This window comes from Phascolarctos cinereus, unplaced genomic scaffold (assembly GCF_003287225.1).
Source record: "Phascolarctos cinereus isolate Bilbo 61053 unplaced genomic scaffold, phaCin_HiC Scaffold_1;HRSCAF=81, whole genome shotgun sequence".
Classification (NCBI taxonomy): Eukaryota; Metazoa; Chordata; class Mammalia; order Diprotodontia; family Phascolarctidae; genus Phascolarctos; species Phascolarctos cinereus.
Genome location: NW_027555514.1, coordinates 1891285 through 1908355, shown reverse-complemented (window position 1 = coordinate 1908355; position 17071 = coordinate 1891285). Strand labels below are relative to the sequence as shown.

The 17071-nt window shown below is 53.8% G+C and overlaps 1 protein-coding gene across 2 annotated transcripts; it reads right to left on the bottom strand.

The window, feature by feature from the left end:
- Positions 1–1544: 1544 nt before the first annotated feature.
- Positions 1545–15734, bottom strand: MIOS (meiosis regulator for oocyte development). 2 transcript variants are annotated; one of them, XM_078150618.1, is made up of 12 exons: positions 15638–15734; positions 13756–15087; positions 13398–13496; positions 11958–12218; positions 11267–11436; positions 9465–9530; positions 8466–8624; positions 8070–8222; positions 5826–6030; positions 4519–4761; positions 3713–3938; positions 1545–2536 (listed from the first exon to the last, which is right to left on the bottom strand). In XM_078150618.1, the coding sequence occupies exons 2-12, from the start codon at positions 15050–15052 to the stop codon at positions 2386–2388; spliced, it is 3030 nt and encodes a 1009-aa protein (XP_078006744.1). In that variant the 5' UTR covers positions 15053–15087; positions 15638–15734; the 3' UTR covers positions 1545–2385. The 2 variants fall into 2 exon arrangements, with proteins under 2 accessions (XP_078006744.1, XP_020855709.1); XM_021000050.2 differs by lacking the exon at positions 1545–2536 and having other exon boundaries at positions 3748–3938; positions 4632–4761.
- Positions 15735–17071: the final 1337 nt, after the last annotated feature.

The window sequence follows — 17071 nt, the reverse complement described above, 5'->3', positions numbered from 1 at the left end:
CCTGACCTGGGTCTCCCAGAATGGCCTCTGTGCTGATGCTGAGACCTAGGCTGGGGGCTGATTGGGCTGAGCCAGGTGTGTCCTCTCCTCACAGGGCCCCTCCCTGTCCTCCTCCCAGACACAGCCTCTCCTGAGTTCAATTCCCAGGGTCCCCCACCCCAGCTCCCGTTTTTTAATGACTGTAGGAACAGCTCACATTTGTACAGTACCTACTATGTGCCAGGCACCGTGGTAAGTGCTTTACAGGCATCGTGCCATTTGGTCCTCACCACATACTGGGACAGAGGTGGTTTTGTTATCCCTATTTTATAGATGAGCAAACTGAGGCAAGTAGAGCTGAAGTGACTCGCCCACACTCAGCCAGCTGGCACGCATCTGGCAGAGGACTGGAACGTGGTCTTCCCGCGTCCCGCGCGGGATTTCCATTCACTGTGCTGCCCGTGTACATGTAGATAGGCCTTTGTGGCCTCCCCTTGTAAGTAGGAATTACTTCGTTCTCTGTCCTACCCCAGACTCTAGTGTGGTGCTGAGCACACAGTAGATGCTTCCTTAACTTTGTTTTACCCATTGGTGAATCGGAGCAAGTTGTGTGCTTTAAAAATCCACGCCAAGTTCTTGGCCACACCTCGGTTTTGTGTATTTGAAATAGGAGTTCCATGTGGAGATGACTCGGTTCCCTGTTTTGTGGCTCCGGGCCACGGCTGGCAGTGGGATTTCAAGCAGAGCCGTCCTGTTAGATACAAGAGCTGCGTTTCCTTTCCTAATGCTCCCCGATGTATCAGGCTCACAACACAAATCTTAGCGTTTCCAAAGCTAATCATCGATTTTAAGGTTGAGAATTCCAGGACTGAACTGGGTTTTGCTGGAGGGATAAAGGTCTGTTTCTCTGCCCCCTCTCCTCCTGCACCCCCCACTCCCCCTCGGCCAGCTTGGGCATGAGCACACTCTGCTTGCCCTCCTTCTCTCAAGGTTAGCCTCATTCTAGATGGTGCAAACACATAGCTGGGCCTAGATGACGCCTGGTTAAGACACTGGGTCTTGGCACAGGCTTACCCAATGCCCAAACCACACTCACCCAATTGCCTCTACTGGGCACATCCAAACCTCTTCCACCTACCCGCAGCCCGACCAGGAAGTGAAAGTAGCCATGTTTAAATGGCCCACACTGAGTGATGAAGGATTAGCTCAGCCCTCTCAAACCTCATGTTGTAGCCTCAGGCAAGAATGGATTATTGCCTCATGGCTAATACAACTAAGCATTTAATCCAAATTACAAGCAGCACATTGTTTATACGAGCTGGGTAGTGCTGTGCACAGAGGACCAGGCCTAGAGTCGGGAAGACTCATCTGCTTGGGTTCAAATCTGTATTCAGACACTAGCTGTGTGACCCTGGGCAAGTCACTTTACCTGTTTGCCTCAATTTCTTCATCTGTAAAATGAGCTGGAGGAGGAAATGGCAAACAGCTCCAGTACCTTTGCCAAGAAAACCTCAAATGGGGTCATGAAGAGTCAGACACAACTGAAAAACTGAACCACGAGCCAGAAAGGTTTACCTTATGTCTTATTACAGAATCCCTCCCCACCCAGAAGGGTTAAGGTTACACCAGGAAACTCAACCAGCAAAGGAAGTGTTATTCTGGCCAGCTGTTCCTTGACCCTTTCCAACATGGCCCTGGTGGCTGGGGGCATCCCACATCTGCCCCAGGGGGTCACTGCTCTTGCTGGCACTATAGGACCTGGCCCATCTTGGCCACCCTTGACTTGGCTCCTGCAGGCAGGCGGCCCCTGCCCACCACACGCCTCTCTGGTGTTTCTTGGGCCAATTTACCTTCTCTGCCCCCTGTTCAAGTCCACTTGTTACCAAGTGGGGTTTTAGGCTCTCTGGATCTCCCGAGCGACACAGCCAATTCTGATCAGCTAAACTCTACTCAAGGGTGTTGGAAATCGGAGGCGTCCTTTATCCTCCCCACCTCCCAGCATACTTTGTCTCAAGGTCAGGCTGGAATGGTTGTAGCTGCATGCCCTTTCCTAGTTTTTATTCTTTCTAGCTCTGTCTTCATTTCTACTTTCACCCCAGGAGTGGGTAGCGTGAGGGTATCCCGCTGATTAGAGAATGCCTTCCTCGATAAAGAGCCCTTTTCTACCTTCCTGTTAGAACCCATTTCCCCCTTTTCCGAGGCTCTCTGGCGCCATGTCCAGGCCCTCAGCCTCCTTCACAGAAGCGTTCAGGAGCCCAGCAGGGGCCTCTCCCATTCCTTCAGTCCTGAGCCAGACCTTCCATTTCTCCCTCCTCACAAAGTTCGTGCTGATTTAATTCAGAGCAGCTTCTGCATCCCCTCTGGAATTCCTCTACCACTTCTTCCTCTACAACAAATACCGGGGTGTCAGCTGCCACTCCTTTTGCAGCCGGGTTTCTGCCCGTGTTCAGCAGGAGCTCTGCACCCAACGTGCCCTAAAATGGTCTTTCTGAAGCAGTTGGAGAAAAGGGGCTTCCCTCCTGACGTGAAACCAGTGCAACTTCCTCTGATGTGGAGCCTGAATAAAACAACATCCTCTTTATTAACAAAACCACTTTTGTACAAAAACCATAAATATCCACCACCTGAGGTCCCAACATCGCCTCGGTGGGCAGAAGCATCAGCACACGGCAGGCTCCTCTCCACCTGCTGCCCCGGCCCAAAGCCCACACCCTCACCTCCCCAGCACATCTCCAAGCACCTCTGGCTCACTGCCCGGTTTCTGAAGCCACCCAACCTGCAACGACAACCCTAACGGTCAGTCTGAGATTCTCCATTCCATCACGCTTGATGTCCGGCGGTGACGGGCCGGGCCTTGGCTCTGAGCAAAGTGTTCAGTAAAGCCTCGTTCAGCCGATTCCCCACGTCCATTCCCCCTCCACACACACAAATGCAGAAGAAACCAAACCACTGCACTCAGTCAGATGGATTCCCAGGCCCTGGCACGGCCTGAATAGGAAGCACATTTGCAGGCGTCAACACCCAGAAGAAAATCTTCCCCCAGACGAGGACTGATGAAAGCAGAAGAGCCAGGTTTCTCCTCTATGGTGTCAGTGTCTGGAGAAGACCTGGGGGGCCTGGTGGGGGAAGGTCAGAAGCTGGCTCCAGGGCTGTCCTGGGCCTTCCATTATGACCATGGATAGAGGGAAGCTGTGGAATCCAAGTCCATCAAGCTGGAGAGGCAACACTCACGTCTGACGACTGGCATGTCAGAAATGTGTGTTCTCACGCAGAGAAGTTAAGTTTGGGGCTATGTGTTCATGTGGGGTTCTCTAGCGCCCTCTCGTAAACTGATGGCCAACACCATATAACGTTCGTCGTCTTACGATGAAAACGTGTGACTGAATGGTAATTGTGGTTGAGGGAGAGGAGGCCCTTGTGAACACAAACCCCTCGTCCACTGGTACCTTCACTCCTTTTCTGCAGTGGCACATGTGGGGCAGGGGCTGGTGACAAGGGAGAAGAAGGAACCAGACTTGCCCAGAGATTCACCCGCCACTTTCAGTGAGGGATTTAGCCCCATCTTCTGAAACACGGGGTGAATCCCACGTCTGAGAGTCTATGTCTTAACAAAATACTTCCTGCTTTCCCAGACAGGTTGACCAGAAGGCATTCCGGATTTCTACCAGAATTTCTAAAACAACTGCTCTGGCCAGTGAATGACTACCCCTGAGGACACAGGCTGCTCACCCACCTCAGGAGGGTCTGCGAAGCAGCCCAATCCCACGCGGCCATCCGAGGGCTGGGAGGCAAAGCTGATGAGTGGGGGACATGGATCTGTGGAGGGCCCTGCCAGAAAGCCATTCCCTTGAAGGGTTCCCAGCTAGGGCTGCACAGTCTCTGCCGGGACAAGATTCCCCGTTGTATCCAACTGCATACACTTACAGGAACATGCGGACACAGGACACTCAGCATGGTCCCTAGACAGAGGCAAAGGCAGAGTTAGAAAACCAGCCAACGAAAGAGACAGCTCACCCTCATATTCGCTGTCTCCCCAACTCTATTAAAAGTCTTTGGATTAAGCGAGAAAGAAACCCAAAGCAAGACGCCCCAGAACGTCAAGGACTTCAAGCTGAAATGGGGGATCACTGAGAGAAGGCGAGGAGACTGCTCTTCCTTCCAAAGGGCTCGAGCTAGGTTTTTCTTGAAAGGTTTTTTGGCTACTGGGCCTCACTCAGAGTAGAAAAAAACACCTTCATGTGTTCAGTTCAAGTGACAGCCAGGGATATGGCAGATCTAACAACGTGGATCCATATGAGATACCAGTATAGCAGGGGGTTATGGGCAAAGGCAAAAACTGCTCGACTACCCAGAGTTCTTCCAAGCTGTGCAACAGGCCAAGCGATTCTTCACAAGTTAATAATCCATGGGGAACCCCCCCCAAGGCATTGGGTCAAAAATGAAATCCTTCAGAAATTCAGCCATTTCTCTGGTAACTGACTCAGTTCTGGGTTATCTGCCTAGCGGTGTCAAGGTCAAATAGAAACCACAGCCACTGACCGGCACCGGAGGACCACGGACTCAGTTTGGCTGCATTTTCATTCACACTTAGGTTCCCCACAACGCAGGAATCTGGTCGTGCTCTCAGGAGCCACGGCATCCAGGTGGCATACCTGAACCAGCTGAGCATGTGGCCGGCGTGGCCACCGTGCCGGCAGTTGTGGCACCACGTGAACCAGTTATTGAACTGGGCCAGCTTCTTGTCCTTGCTCAGGTCCACTTTCTCGTCTGACTTGGATCCTCCTGTGAAAGGAAGGCCTTCCATTAGTGTGGCAGGACACTTCACTGCAGGCGCACCACCACCTGTAAAAGCATTACCCACAGGGCCCAGGCCGGCTGATGGGGGACAGTGCCCACACTTTTCACAAGTTTCACAAGTTGACAGTCAGTCAGTTACTGAGTTTTTTTAAAGCGTCTCCTAGGTGCCAGGCACTGTGCTAGGCACCAAGGATACAGGCTCATTTTACCACCACTGAATGCCCCCTGGCCTCAGGAGGGTTTAAATTCCCATTACCAACCCCTGTGAGCAGAGGGCAGGCCTAAAAGGAGAGACGGAAGTCTCAGTTACACGCCACCTAGAGGATGGACACGCGGCCAGGCCAGGGCCGTGGCCAGCATCCTGTGGAGATGCGGCCTGGGGCCCGGGAGCCTGGACAGGAGGTGCCATCCTTAGCTCGGCTGTCCTGACCCTGCCTGCCTGCTCTGCGCTGCCCTCAAAGCCTCTGGGACGCCTTCCCACAGCATGGAGGGGGTCCCTCCCATACACCAGGGACGGCCTCACTGCTGCGCTTGTGTCCCCGGTGCTTTACACACAGCAGGCACTTAATACACGCTTTGTTCATTCATGTGGACATCATTCTGAATATTCCCAATCTGACCTCAGTGGAGCACCATGTAGCAAACAAAGCGCCTGAACATCCCTGTAACCCTGTAAGGACCCCGTTATTTGATGAAGAACTGGGAATGGTGCAACCCTGGTCAGAGGGTGCCTTGCTCTAAGACCATCCCAAAGGATGGCCTCCAGAGAAGGAGCTCACACTGCTTGAATACAGCTAGTTTTCACTTTCTTTCTTTCATTGTTTCCTTTTATCTAAGTCTTCTTGGACCAAATGACTAACATGGAAATGTTTTGCATAACTCCATCTGGATAACCTACATCTGACTGCTTACTGTCTCAGGGAGGGGGAGGGAGAGGGGGAATTTGGAACTCAAGACTTAAAATAAAAACGTTTAAAATAATAAATAAATGAAAATAAAGTGAAGTAATCGCCGGAACTGCCAAGGGCTTCCTCGGCTTCCAGACCTACCTGGGCAGCTAGAAACGGGCGTGCCCATGTTGATGAGGCAGAGCGCGCATCGGGGGAGGGGCTTCCGACAGCCGGGGCAGCTGGTGACTTTGGATTTGGTCGGGGAGCCGCTCACGCCGTACTGGCTGAAGCCCCGGCCCTGGTGGGGCACAGCCGAGCAGCTGTAGGAGATGGACTTTCCGCAGAAGTTGCAGCTCACAAACACCTGTCAAAGAAACGGCTCCCATCAGGCTCATGGTTTTCGTCGCCGGGTGCCAGCCTGAGATCCTGCACCCATCACCCACTGCTCCAGCTAAGACCAGAGAGGGAGGCCCAGGGAAGAGGCAGCTGACTCTTCCTACAGTTTAAGTAAAGTCAACAGAGCCCTGGGTGTGCGCTCTGAGTGTGCAACCTGCTGGGGACTCAAAATGCCCGCTTGGGAGAGCTGCTGAGTGAGCGAGAAAAGGTGGGCATTCTGGCGGATTGGGGGCTGTGCTCAGCCTGGGCAGATGCCACCTCTCCTGGCGGGAGACGGGCTGCAGATTGCTGCACTTCCGCAGACATGAGGGCATGAAACGCTCCTGGGGTCATAAGGAAGAAATGCCCTTTAGGAGGTGATATTTTCCAGATTTGGGAGAGGGGATGGGAGTGTCCAAGATATAAGTAATGGCTTTAATCCAGAGCATTACAGAGTAAGCTGATCTTTTCAAATCAATGCTAAAATGCGCCAGAGTACTAACAATAAGAGAAATGCAAATCAAAACAACCCTGTGATTTGTCTCCCACCTTCCAAATTGGCAAAAGTGACAAAAAGTGGCAACGGTCAAAGGCATACTAATACATGACTGGCAGGGCTGTGAAGTAACACAACTATTTGGGATTATGACAGTAGAGTGACTAAGATGTTCATACTCCTGATCCAGAGATTCCATTACTGGGCTTCTGCCCAAGGAAGTCACTGATAAGAAAAGCATCCCCATATACACCAAAATATTTATGGCAGCACTTTTTGTGATATCGGGGAATGGCCAAACACATGGTGCTACATGAACAGAATCGAAAACTACCGTGCTGTAAGAAAGGATGCATGTGGTGAATACAAAGAAGCCTGCAAAGATCTCTATGACACAGTGCAGAGTGAAGTCAGTAGAGCCAAGAAAATTTTACCAGACACAGTAACCACAACCATGGAAATGGAAACAACCACACAGTCCCCAGATCAAAAACGAATGTAACAAAACAGAGAAATGAGAAGAGTGGTGGGGCCCAAAGGTGCAATGACACAGCACACGGTGCTGATTTTCATTTCGTCTCTAAAAAATATACTTCATGTGGGATGGATCATTGGGAGAGGGAGCAGGAGGGATGCTGGGAATAAGAGCCAGAAGAGCCAGAAGACATCATAAAAACTTATTTTAAAAAATTAAAGAAAGAAGAAAAAAGAAAAATGGGTAGGGGCCAAACTTGTGATTTTGTTGATATAAGGAACTCTCAGTGAGGACACTCCCTGTCCCAATGAAGGTGGGCACCTTCTCTGCAGATTATAATCTTAGAGAGACACCTCAGGTCCCAAAGCCAGTATGCATCAGAGGCAGGATGTGAATGGAGGTCTCCTGACTCTGAGGCTGGCTCTCCCTCCCCTCTGCCAAGTGGTGCCTCACATTATCTCATAAAGGTAGACAAATAGCCAGCCTCTGCTTTTCTCATAAGTCTTTCCTTCCTGAGTATTTCAATATCCTGGACAAAATCTTCCCCTGGGGATAATCTAATCATGAGAGGGCTCAGAATACATCCAGCCAGGCTCAGCACTGACCTCATCTCTTTAAGAACTTCCAGAACCAAACCCAAAGACCTAGCTGTACCTTCCCAAGTGGTTCTGGGCCACATAAATCCCTAAATCCTGGACCTGCCACTCCTGGGTAGGCCAAGGATAGGCAAGCTGATAAATGTGAATGAAGCTGGCAGTAGGATTCAGAGCCATTTTCTTTAAAGCATCCCACTTTGTTAGAGGACAGTCCCGATTGATAAGACTATTGCTAGCCAAGTAACAAGACCAGAAAACAAGGCCATGCAGATAAACAATCTAGGAAAAGTCAGCAGGACTCAGGACAAGCATTAGAGGATGAAGCAGCCATTAGCAAAAATGGTATTGTTGTTGTAACTCTTTAACCTTATCCTTAATTTCTAGTATGAGCCCATGTTTCTTCGGTTGCAATATTAGATATACTTTCAAATGATATTCTGTCAAAACTGCTTGTCATTTACCTGTGCTAAAGGCTTGGAACTGGGATCCAGTTTACTCCTGTGAATGTCAAATTCTGCTCGCTTGTGCCAGAAGCGCCATGCGTCTAGCAAATTCCTGTAGTTTTCAATCCAATACTGGACCCTCTCATCTTTAAGTACGTCTAATGGAGAACCCTAACAAAGGAAAAACAAGCATTAGTATTTGAATTGCTTTAAAATATACTGAAGCATTTCTTGGCTTCAACTCCAATGAAAAGCTCTGTTTTGGTTGGCATGATCTGACAAAGAAACAAGTCAAAGTGAACACAATGAAGATCTAGTGAGTGTCCACCATATTCTTCCCAATGTAGGAGGACAAGTCCCCAGGTGCAAGGCAGCAAGTATAAAAGCTTTCTGCAGCCGGGTCACTACACTGACCTGTAGCATACAGTAGCTTGCAGTCTGGACATCTCCAGTTCTATCAACATAACTTTCCATTAAATCGACTCCATCCTTTGTTAGACCCGTCAGCAAGATTCCTTCTAGATTTCCGGCCTCTTTCATTTCATTGGTCAGCTTTTCAATGTATCTGTTCAACTAGAAAGTTCAAGAGTTATTTTTCATTAATTTTGTCTAACAATGGCAGTCCCACTGGACAGTCTCCTCTTAGAACTTCAATCTGTTCTGAACAAATGATCTGGAGAGGATTGAGGCCTACTCTGGCCTCGTGCTATAGGATCTACAACTGGGCCCACATCCATGGAGAGGGTGCTTGGAAGACCATTTGGAAAGTATCTGAGATTCGGTTTAAACACTCTTTAGAAGGCAGACCAACTTTACTTGGCTCTACAGCCGACCAAGTGTCCGCACTCACAGTACCAACAGAGGCAGTCAGCCAGACCAAGCTACACCCTAGGCACTAGGGGCATCTAGAAAACATAACTCTGGCAATAAGGTGGGGCAGCCTGTTAATTCAAGGGAAAGTAAAGTATGAAGCTAGCTGGAAAAAAAGGAAAACGGGTCTAAAAGCAAGAGTCTAGAGAACATAACCCAGAGCTGGACAAAGCCACACCATCTAGTCTAACACCTCCATTTTTCAGGAGGACAAACTGAGGACCATTGAAGTGAATGACTTCAAGATGTTTCCGGAGCTCATGAGCAGCAGAGCAAAGCAGAAGCCAGGTCCTCAGAATCCCAGCCCAGGGTTCTGCTTCCATTCCATACACCATGATTACGCACAGCATGAAGGCCAACTAGGTACCGTCTAAAACACTCTGAAGGCCTGGACTGATGAGCAGCACCGCCCGTTACAGACGTCTCACTCTAGTGCAGGCCGCTTTGCATTTGGGGAGAATTCCTCACAAAGTGCCCTGAAACAGCGACTCTGTGCCACAGGTCTCCAGCACAGACAAGCCGCACCCTTTAACAAGGCCTCACCTGAGCATCGCTGAGGAATTTGCAGGCAAACGCCACCCGGTCTCGCACCGCCACTTTGTTCTCATACTGAGAAGAAAAAGGGAGCCGTTACTCAGTGACCGACCTCTGGAGGGCCACGCCGTCCCGTTCGTATCACAACTTTACAAGGGCCACCCGCTGAAGCAAGAGGACAGACCTTCTCCTCCCACATCCTCTAGGGGCACCAGTCGCCAGGGTCCTGGAGCCAAACATACTACACTGAATCCCACCAAACAGCACAAGGGAATCATCCTGGCAACACACGATGCTTGAGGCACGGTGTGATAATCAACTGCCCAGTAGAAATACTACTTTTATTTTTCTATTTTTTTTTTAGGCAATTAGGGTTAAGTGACTTGCTCAGGATCACACAGCTAGTAAGTGTCAAGTGTTTGGTCTAAGGCCGGATTTGAACTCAGGTCCTCCTGACTTCAGGGCCAGTGTTCTATCCACTGCGCCACCTAGCTGCCCCAAAATACTACTTTTAGACAATATCCTAGCAGCCCCAGTTCAACAATGGCTTGGGAACTCCTTAAAAAATCTGTGAATTGATTAACAGATCTGGGGCTAAACATTCATCAGAAACACCAGGAGCCAGGTGTAAAGATAGACTTCCTTTAGATATTGGCATCCTGAGGAGAAATGTCAGAGCAGTGTCTTCGAGCGCTCAGGCGCCCCACTGACTGCAGACCTCCTCGATGCGAGCATTATCTATCTCCCAAGGAGACGGCAGCCCATTCCTGCCGGCCTGGCCAGCACATTCTCCTCCATGTCTCCCCCAACACTAGCAGAGGAGGCTTATCCAACATGCTTTAAACATTATTCAAAGTGGTACCTTCCTCACTTTATAGATGGCAGTAAGTGATCAAGGTTCTTCAGAGTTTCGAAAGCCTTTTAAAGACATGTCCTCTGAGGAGCCTTATGGTCACCCTGGGAGATACTGTCACCACAGGTATTATTCATGCCCAGTTTGCAGGTGTGGAAACTAAGGCTTAGAGGGAGCAAGTGCCTAGGGTCAAAAGGCCCCTGTCAGAGGTGAGACGTCACCAGGCTGAGGGAGAGACAGGCAAGGGCTGCTCTGGGGCCAAGTCAAGAGGACCCTCTGTCCCCGAAATGGGAATGCAGGGCCATCTTCACTCTACTGCTCTGACACCTCCTATTCTGAGAAGACCACTGCACAAATGAGACAGCAGATACCCTATTCAGCCTGGCTCCCTCCAAATCGCAAGGGGGGCAAGGACCGTCCAAAGAGGCAGAGGAACGTTCAGATTCTGCTCGCCTGGAAAATGAGTCGGGGCAAAAGAGGCCCCGGCCCCAGGTCTTTGCTTTTTGTGTAGATGCTGGACTTCCCACATTGTAGGCACTTAATAAAGGCCTATTTGTCCCTTCTGGGGGGCGCTAAGTTGAGAAGAGCTGCAGGAGACTTCTGGGGGCCCTCATGGGGGGTGGGCTTGAGCAGTGGCCCGCCAGCCTCTGGCATGGACCTGAGAAGATGCTGGGCCCCCCAGCATCCCCTGGCTACGGGAGCTAGTCTTGATTCCTCTAGGTGCACAGACTGGGTCACTGGCATGAGACAAGTCCAGCTGGGCACATAAGACCCACCACCATGTGATGGGCACCATTTTTTAAGAGTCTTGGGGCTGCAGGAAGCTAGCTCCAGGCTGGACACCCACCCCACCAAAGAAGAGTGACAAATGAAGGGGCAACCCCCACAGGGAACAGCACCAGGCCCCGGGATCTCCAGCAGGGAAGAGGAGGCTGGAGCAGAGCTGTAAGGAGCTCACCAAGACACCGTCGTAAGAGCCGGGCTCGCTTGTCAGGAAGGCAAACATGACACAGAGGTAGGGGTCACTGAGCTGTAACCGCAGAGTGCTGCACATCTCCCTCCACAGGGAGTTCTTCTCATCCGTGTACCCCGACAACGCCATGGCTACCACGTTGAGATTCAGGTCGCCTACAGATCAGAAGCAGCCCCATAGAGGAGGAGGCACGGTCAGCCCGCTGGGCTTTATCACAGACGATGTCCCAGGGAAGGCACCACCACAAAAATACCCTAAAGGGAGGCCAACCTCAGAACCACCCTCTGGGCGTCCTCAGGGAGGCCCTGGGGGCCCCAGCTCCACCTGCCTGGGGCTCATCAGAAGCCATCAGCAGTGTCGGCTAACAAAGGCCTTTCTAAAATTAAGCTCTAGGGTCGTTCTCTCCCTCAGGCTGCATCCCTCCCTGGCTCCCCATTGCTCTCTCTGCCACATAAGTCAGTCTCTCCTCCCGAGTCTGAACTCCTTTCTCCCTGTGGCTCTGTGCCCTCACACTTCCTTCTGCTCCTTCTCGCTCTCAGACCCCCACAGCCCCGAGTAAGACACAACGCCTTCGTTCTCCCACCTCCCTCCCAGCAGTCTGAGAACTCCAGGATGGCCCTTGGATCATGTTCAGACTGTGCTGATCCCCTTCCCCTCGTGACCCATGCCCTGGCACCTTTCTCAGAAGAGGCCCCTTCGTTCAGGATCTGGATAGCGCGCCGGATGTCCAGGTTGAACAAGGCCACAGCGGCGGCTCGCTCCCATTCCCCCTCCTGCACGAGGGAGTTGAGGAAGGGTCCCACATCCACATCTGTCCCCTTGCTGATCCAGCCACAGAGCTGTAAGGCCAAGATTCTCTCTTCACTCAGACTCGGTCCCTCACTCGGCTTCTCGGACGCCCCACTCCAGCTGTGTCTGCTGCCACCCTCTGCCATGCCTAGGAGAGGATGGGCACTGCTGTCAGGGTGTGCCTGGTGGGCAGCAGTGACCAGCTGAGAGGGAGCTCTCTGCTAGGTGCGAGCTGAGGGGGAAGATGTGCCTGAGGAGCTCATCTGTGAACAGTCAGATGCTGACACATGTTCAAGTAACTAGGCCAGAACAGGGAAGCTGTAAGCTCTTCCACGGCGACCCCTGCCAGGCCAGGCAAGGCCAGGCCAGGGTAAAGAGCAAGGTGAGATGGGGAGGCGCCCACATTAGACACCCGGCCTCTTCAAGACGCATAGTGAGCACTTTCATATAACTTAAAACCCTCCGAGGCTGCACATGTCAGCCTCTTTATTAGAGGTTTGGAACCCTGGGCAGCCCTGTCATTAGGGGGTGGGGAATGGTCTTATCATGAGGCCGCCTGGACCTCTGATGACAGCCACCACCTGCTGGCTGAGGACGAGATTCCAGCACCCTAAGAGCCTGGCACTTCGGTAGCCTCACAGAGTCCTTGGGTCTGCCTAAGGGAGCCATCAGCCCCTTCTGGGGTGAAGTCACATGGGCATGGGGAGGGGGAGGGACTGCTGTTGGAAAATAAGACAAACTTGTTATTTCACTGAAGTAAAAAATTAAATAAATAAGCCAGCTAGGAAGCTTCCCTCACCCCTGGGGGCAGGGAGAAGTGAGGACACCTGGTCAGGGTCACACAGTCATCATGTGTCAGGAGCAGGATTTGAACCCAGAACTCCCTGCTTCTCTGTGCACTGACACACTGCCTCTCTTTATAAAGGCTAAATCCTAAGTTAGGATTAAATGAAAGGCCTCATTCTTTTCTTCATACAAAAGAAAAATGATTTTAAAATTCTCACGTGGCAAACCACTCTCCTGTGTTAGGCTCTGCCCTGATGGCCAACAGGGTGAAGGAGGGGGCGGGCAGAGAGCTCAGGAGAATGCCTGCCCTCGGGGGGGGGGGCTCTCTCAGCAAGGCCAGTCACCAAGGAGGGAGCTTTTCAGTGCTCATCAAGCTGGAGGAGTGACCCACTAGCCAGCCACTCCCCCCCACCCCCAAAAAAAGCTATTTTGGAAGAAATCCTAGCCAAATTTTTAACTTAGCATCATTTACTAAAATAGCTAAGTCAAAATCCCAATGTCTAAAGAATATTCCAAGATGATTAAATAAGCGTGTCCTTACCCAAAGATGATTTCACGATGGTTTTAATGCCCGCATAAACCAGTGACCCTTTGTGGCCTGGAGATTTCGGGTCCAAATCTTCTGTATACTGCTTCATAAGTATTGAAATGCATAGGAAATACTAAGGCTGGCTTAGGAGAAGCTTCCTTTTGAATGAGGGCCAATCAAGACAGAACTAGTGTCAGGGCTAAGGCCACACTAAGGCCTTGTCAAGGCCCTCTCCCTCCCGTACACTAAAAGCAGTATTGCGCGTCCCAGCCTCCTCGAAGGCAGCAGGTGAGGCCCCTGCCCACCAGACACAGGGCGCTTCTCTAGACGCCAACTGCCAGTCTCCGCCGGCACTTGTTTCAAAGGATATAGTACAGCGTATACCAGAGGGATTTCAGCTGAGGGTCTTCATTTCCAGCTAGCACGTGGTTTCTCCAGACCTGCTCGGTATCAAGGCCATAGCGGGACAAAGCGCGGAGGCGCATCTTGGTGGCAATGTCCTTTTCCAAGGAAGGATCACGTCCCTCTTCGGTGCACTCATAGAGGTGACGGCCACAGGCCCACATCAAGGAGGTGACCGGACTCCAGGCGAGGGAGATCCGTTCAAACACGGTGAAGTCAGACAGGATCCGGTTGGGCGTCACCACGATCATGCGATTCTGGCTGGTGGGATGCCAGGCGAAGGAGGCGATGTAATTGTCACAGGGCTGCACGCTGCGCTCGATGATGGTCGGCTCTGTCTCGTCGCCAATGGGCGTGGGCGTGTGCTGCATGTCATACAGCCGGATGATGTCACTGTCCCTGGTGAGCGTGGCCAGCAGCCCCGTCCTCGTGGGGCACCAGGCAACTTTGGTGAGAGGCTTGGGCTGCTCCGTCAGGGTCAGGACGGGCTTCTCAAACTTCCGAAGGTCCCAGATGGCCACCTGGCCTTCGTAGAAAGAAGCCACGCGGTCGTGGAAGTGGGGGTCCACCATCACTCCCTGGACAGCTTTGGTGTTCACAAACATCTTCTGGCTTGTGTTGCGAAGGTCAAAGATGGCCAGGTTCCTGTGCATGCCGGCAAGCAGCAGCTTCTGGTCTCGGGGCAGCCAGCAAAGAGACAGACAAGCATCGTTCTGCCCCAGCTCATAAAGGGGCTTTGTCACCACCAGCCCGGCCTCCGCGTCTCCGGCTGAGGGCCTGACTTTCTCCAAAGGAACCGTGGCTTCTGGGCTGTACTTGCTACAGACGTCCCAGATGAGCACGGAGAAATCGGCCCGATGCTTGTCTAAGCCGGCAGCCAGCCAGTTACTGTCCAGCGGGTTCCAGGCCAGGGTGTTGCACTGCCGTGCATGTTTGGGGACAAATTCCTTTCCTATCAAATCCTTGAACTTGGAGTTGGGGTCCTGGCCCAGGCTGGTGAGGACCACGCGGCCGTTGGCCTGGCCCACGGCCAGCAGACACTCGGGGTCGTAGCTCAGGTACCAGGCCACGCATTTCATGTAGGGGGTGTCCGAGTTGATGGACAGCAAGGTGGCTGCCGTGTCCTCCGACAGCCTCAAGGAGCCCGCCTTGAGCTCCGAGCTGCCGGCCGGCTCCACCTGATACAGGCTCAGCTCCGAGTCACACACCACGAACCTGTCCACCTGGTGTGGGGCCCACAGGATGTCCGGCTTGGAGCCGCTCATGCTGGCTGGCCTCTGGGCGGCGTCCTGTGGGAATCCTGGGCAGAACACAAGCAGGAGGTCAGAATGGCCCTCCCACACAACCCGCTCCCTCCCCACACCACCAGCCACTTCCCAGCGACCTCGACCACCGCTCAAAGAGCCCTTCGGGGCTCAACGACCCAGGCAGGCAAGTGCTGGCTTCCGGGAGGGGTCCTGTGGGAAGCCTGGGCAGACGACAAGGAGGCGGTCAGAGTGGCCCCCGCACACAAACGGTTCAAAGAGCCCTTCGGGGCTCGACGACCCCGGCCCCGGCTCCCGGGAACCTCCCCGGGTGCAGACACACATCAGGCGCTTCCTAAGTGCTGACTCCAGGCCTAGCCCCCTCCCCGGCGGAGCGTTTACTCAAGTTCAAAGCCGAGGGGAAGGCATCGGGCCCGAGAAAACCAGGAGTCGGGAGACGGGGGAGCTCGGGCTGGGGAGGCGCCGCGCACCACTCTCGCCACCTCCCCCCAGCGCCGGCTCCGGAAGGCTCTCCGGATGCCCATCGGAGCAGCCGGCCCGACCCTGAAGCTCCTCGGGGCGCCGCCACAGTCCGCCCGGGCTCACCTGGCGCAGGTGATCCGACGCGGCTCCACAGCCTGAGCTTCCCTCTAGCCCCGGCCGCCTCGGCGGGGCCTCTGCGCACGCGCACGGCCCACTACGGAAGCCGAGTGGGCCTGAAAAGGTCATCGAGCATGCGCGCCCTCCCCGCGACGCCCCTCTGAGTACGCCCACTTCCTATTTCCCTGCCCGTCGCTCGAGAGTCGGGGCAAAGCCCGGACCTGCTTCCGCCCCACTGGGCCACGCCCCTAGCTCCAGGCCCCGCCCCAACCCCGCACTCCCTTGGCTCCAGGCCCCGCCCACGGTCCCGCCCCTAGATTTGGGCCCCGCCCCCAGACCGTGCCCAGGCGCTCCTACTGGTGCGGACAGTGGAAAATTACGTGACCCCCTGCCGAGGGAGGTCGGGACGCACAGCGCTATTGCCAACACTGCAGTACCTAGGGGACCTTTCCTTTCTGCCCTTCTCTTTGGGTCCCGGCCTTTGGCCGGCCCGCCCCGTCCCACCCCGCCCGCGGGGCTCCGGCTGCTGCCCCGACGCCCCGCACCCAGCAGGCGCCCCATCGCTGTTCCTAGGAGTGGACTGAATGGAAGCAGGCGCCACGAGCGCACCCCAAAGCTCCAATTCGGGGGAGGGTCCTTCATGCCCAGCAAATTGCTCCGAGCCCGGGGGTTGGGGGGCCACCCGGCCAGGTTGGGCTTGGGGGCCGCCAGCCATTGACCACGAGGTCAGTGGTGCGACCACGAGGTCAGTGGTGCCCAATCCATTCCCAAGGTCCAGCCAAGCCCTGACCCTTGGCGGGGTGGTCAGCAGGGCTCTTGGCCCTTGGCGGGGTGCTCAGCCCCGCCAGCTTGAGCTCATGAACCGGTGCAGAGAGAGGAGAGGCCCGGGATGGGCATCAGCCAGACAAAGGGAGCGCAGGTGGCGGGGCCAGAGCTGTCGGGCTTTACATGGGCCGTCCCTTCTTCAGTCTGCCAGGTGTAGGCGGAAGCCAGCCCCGCCTCCTCACCTACACCTGTCCGGGGCGTGGTGGCAGATGCTGGGGCCAGTCTTCAGCCCCCTCTGGTCCACCCTCCCCGCTGGAGCACTGTCCGTCCGCAAGCGCTTCCAGCCTGGGCTCCGAGGGGCCTTGAGGATGGAAGGGAGAGGGACTTCCACTGGCCGGGTACTCGGGCCTTTCCCCAGAGGCTTCGCTTCTTCTGGCATCAGGGAGGGGTCCCTGACCCTCACTACCTCTTTCCTCACCCAGACACGTGCGTCTCCGACTGGAGCAGCCTTCCACTGGGTCTCCCTGCCTCGGGACTCTCCCCTTCCTCTTCCCAGCCCACCCTGGGCTCGAATGCCAAGGTTATCTTGTTAGTGGACCGGCTGTTTTGGTGATAGGTGCACTCCCTCTTCACTTCTGCTTCTTGTTTCCCTCCAAGACCCAAGTCAGATCACAG

Excerpts from the sequence above, each read along its gene's own strand:
- MIOS (XM_078150618.1), bottom strand. The coding sequence starts at position 15,052 with ATGAGCGGCTCCAAGCCGGACATCCTGTGGGCCCCACACCAGGTGGAC. Across the intron at positions 8,625-9,464 it reads AATTCCTCAGCGATGCTCAG|TTGAACAGATACATTGAAAA; the intron begins GTGAGGCCTTGT and ends TGAACTTTCTAG. Across the intron at positions 8,223-8,465 it reads CAAGCTACTGTATGCTACAG|GGTTCTCCATTAGACGTACT; the intron begins GTCAGTGTAGTG and ends TTCCTTTGTTAG.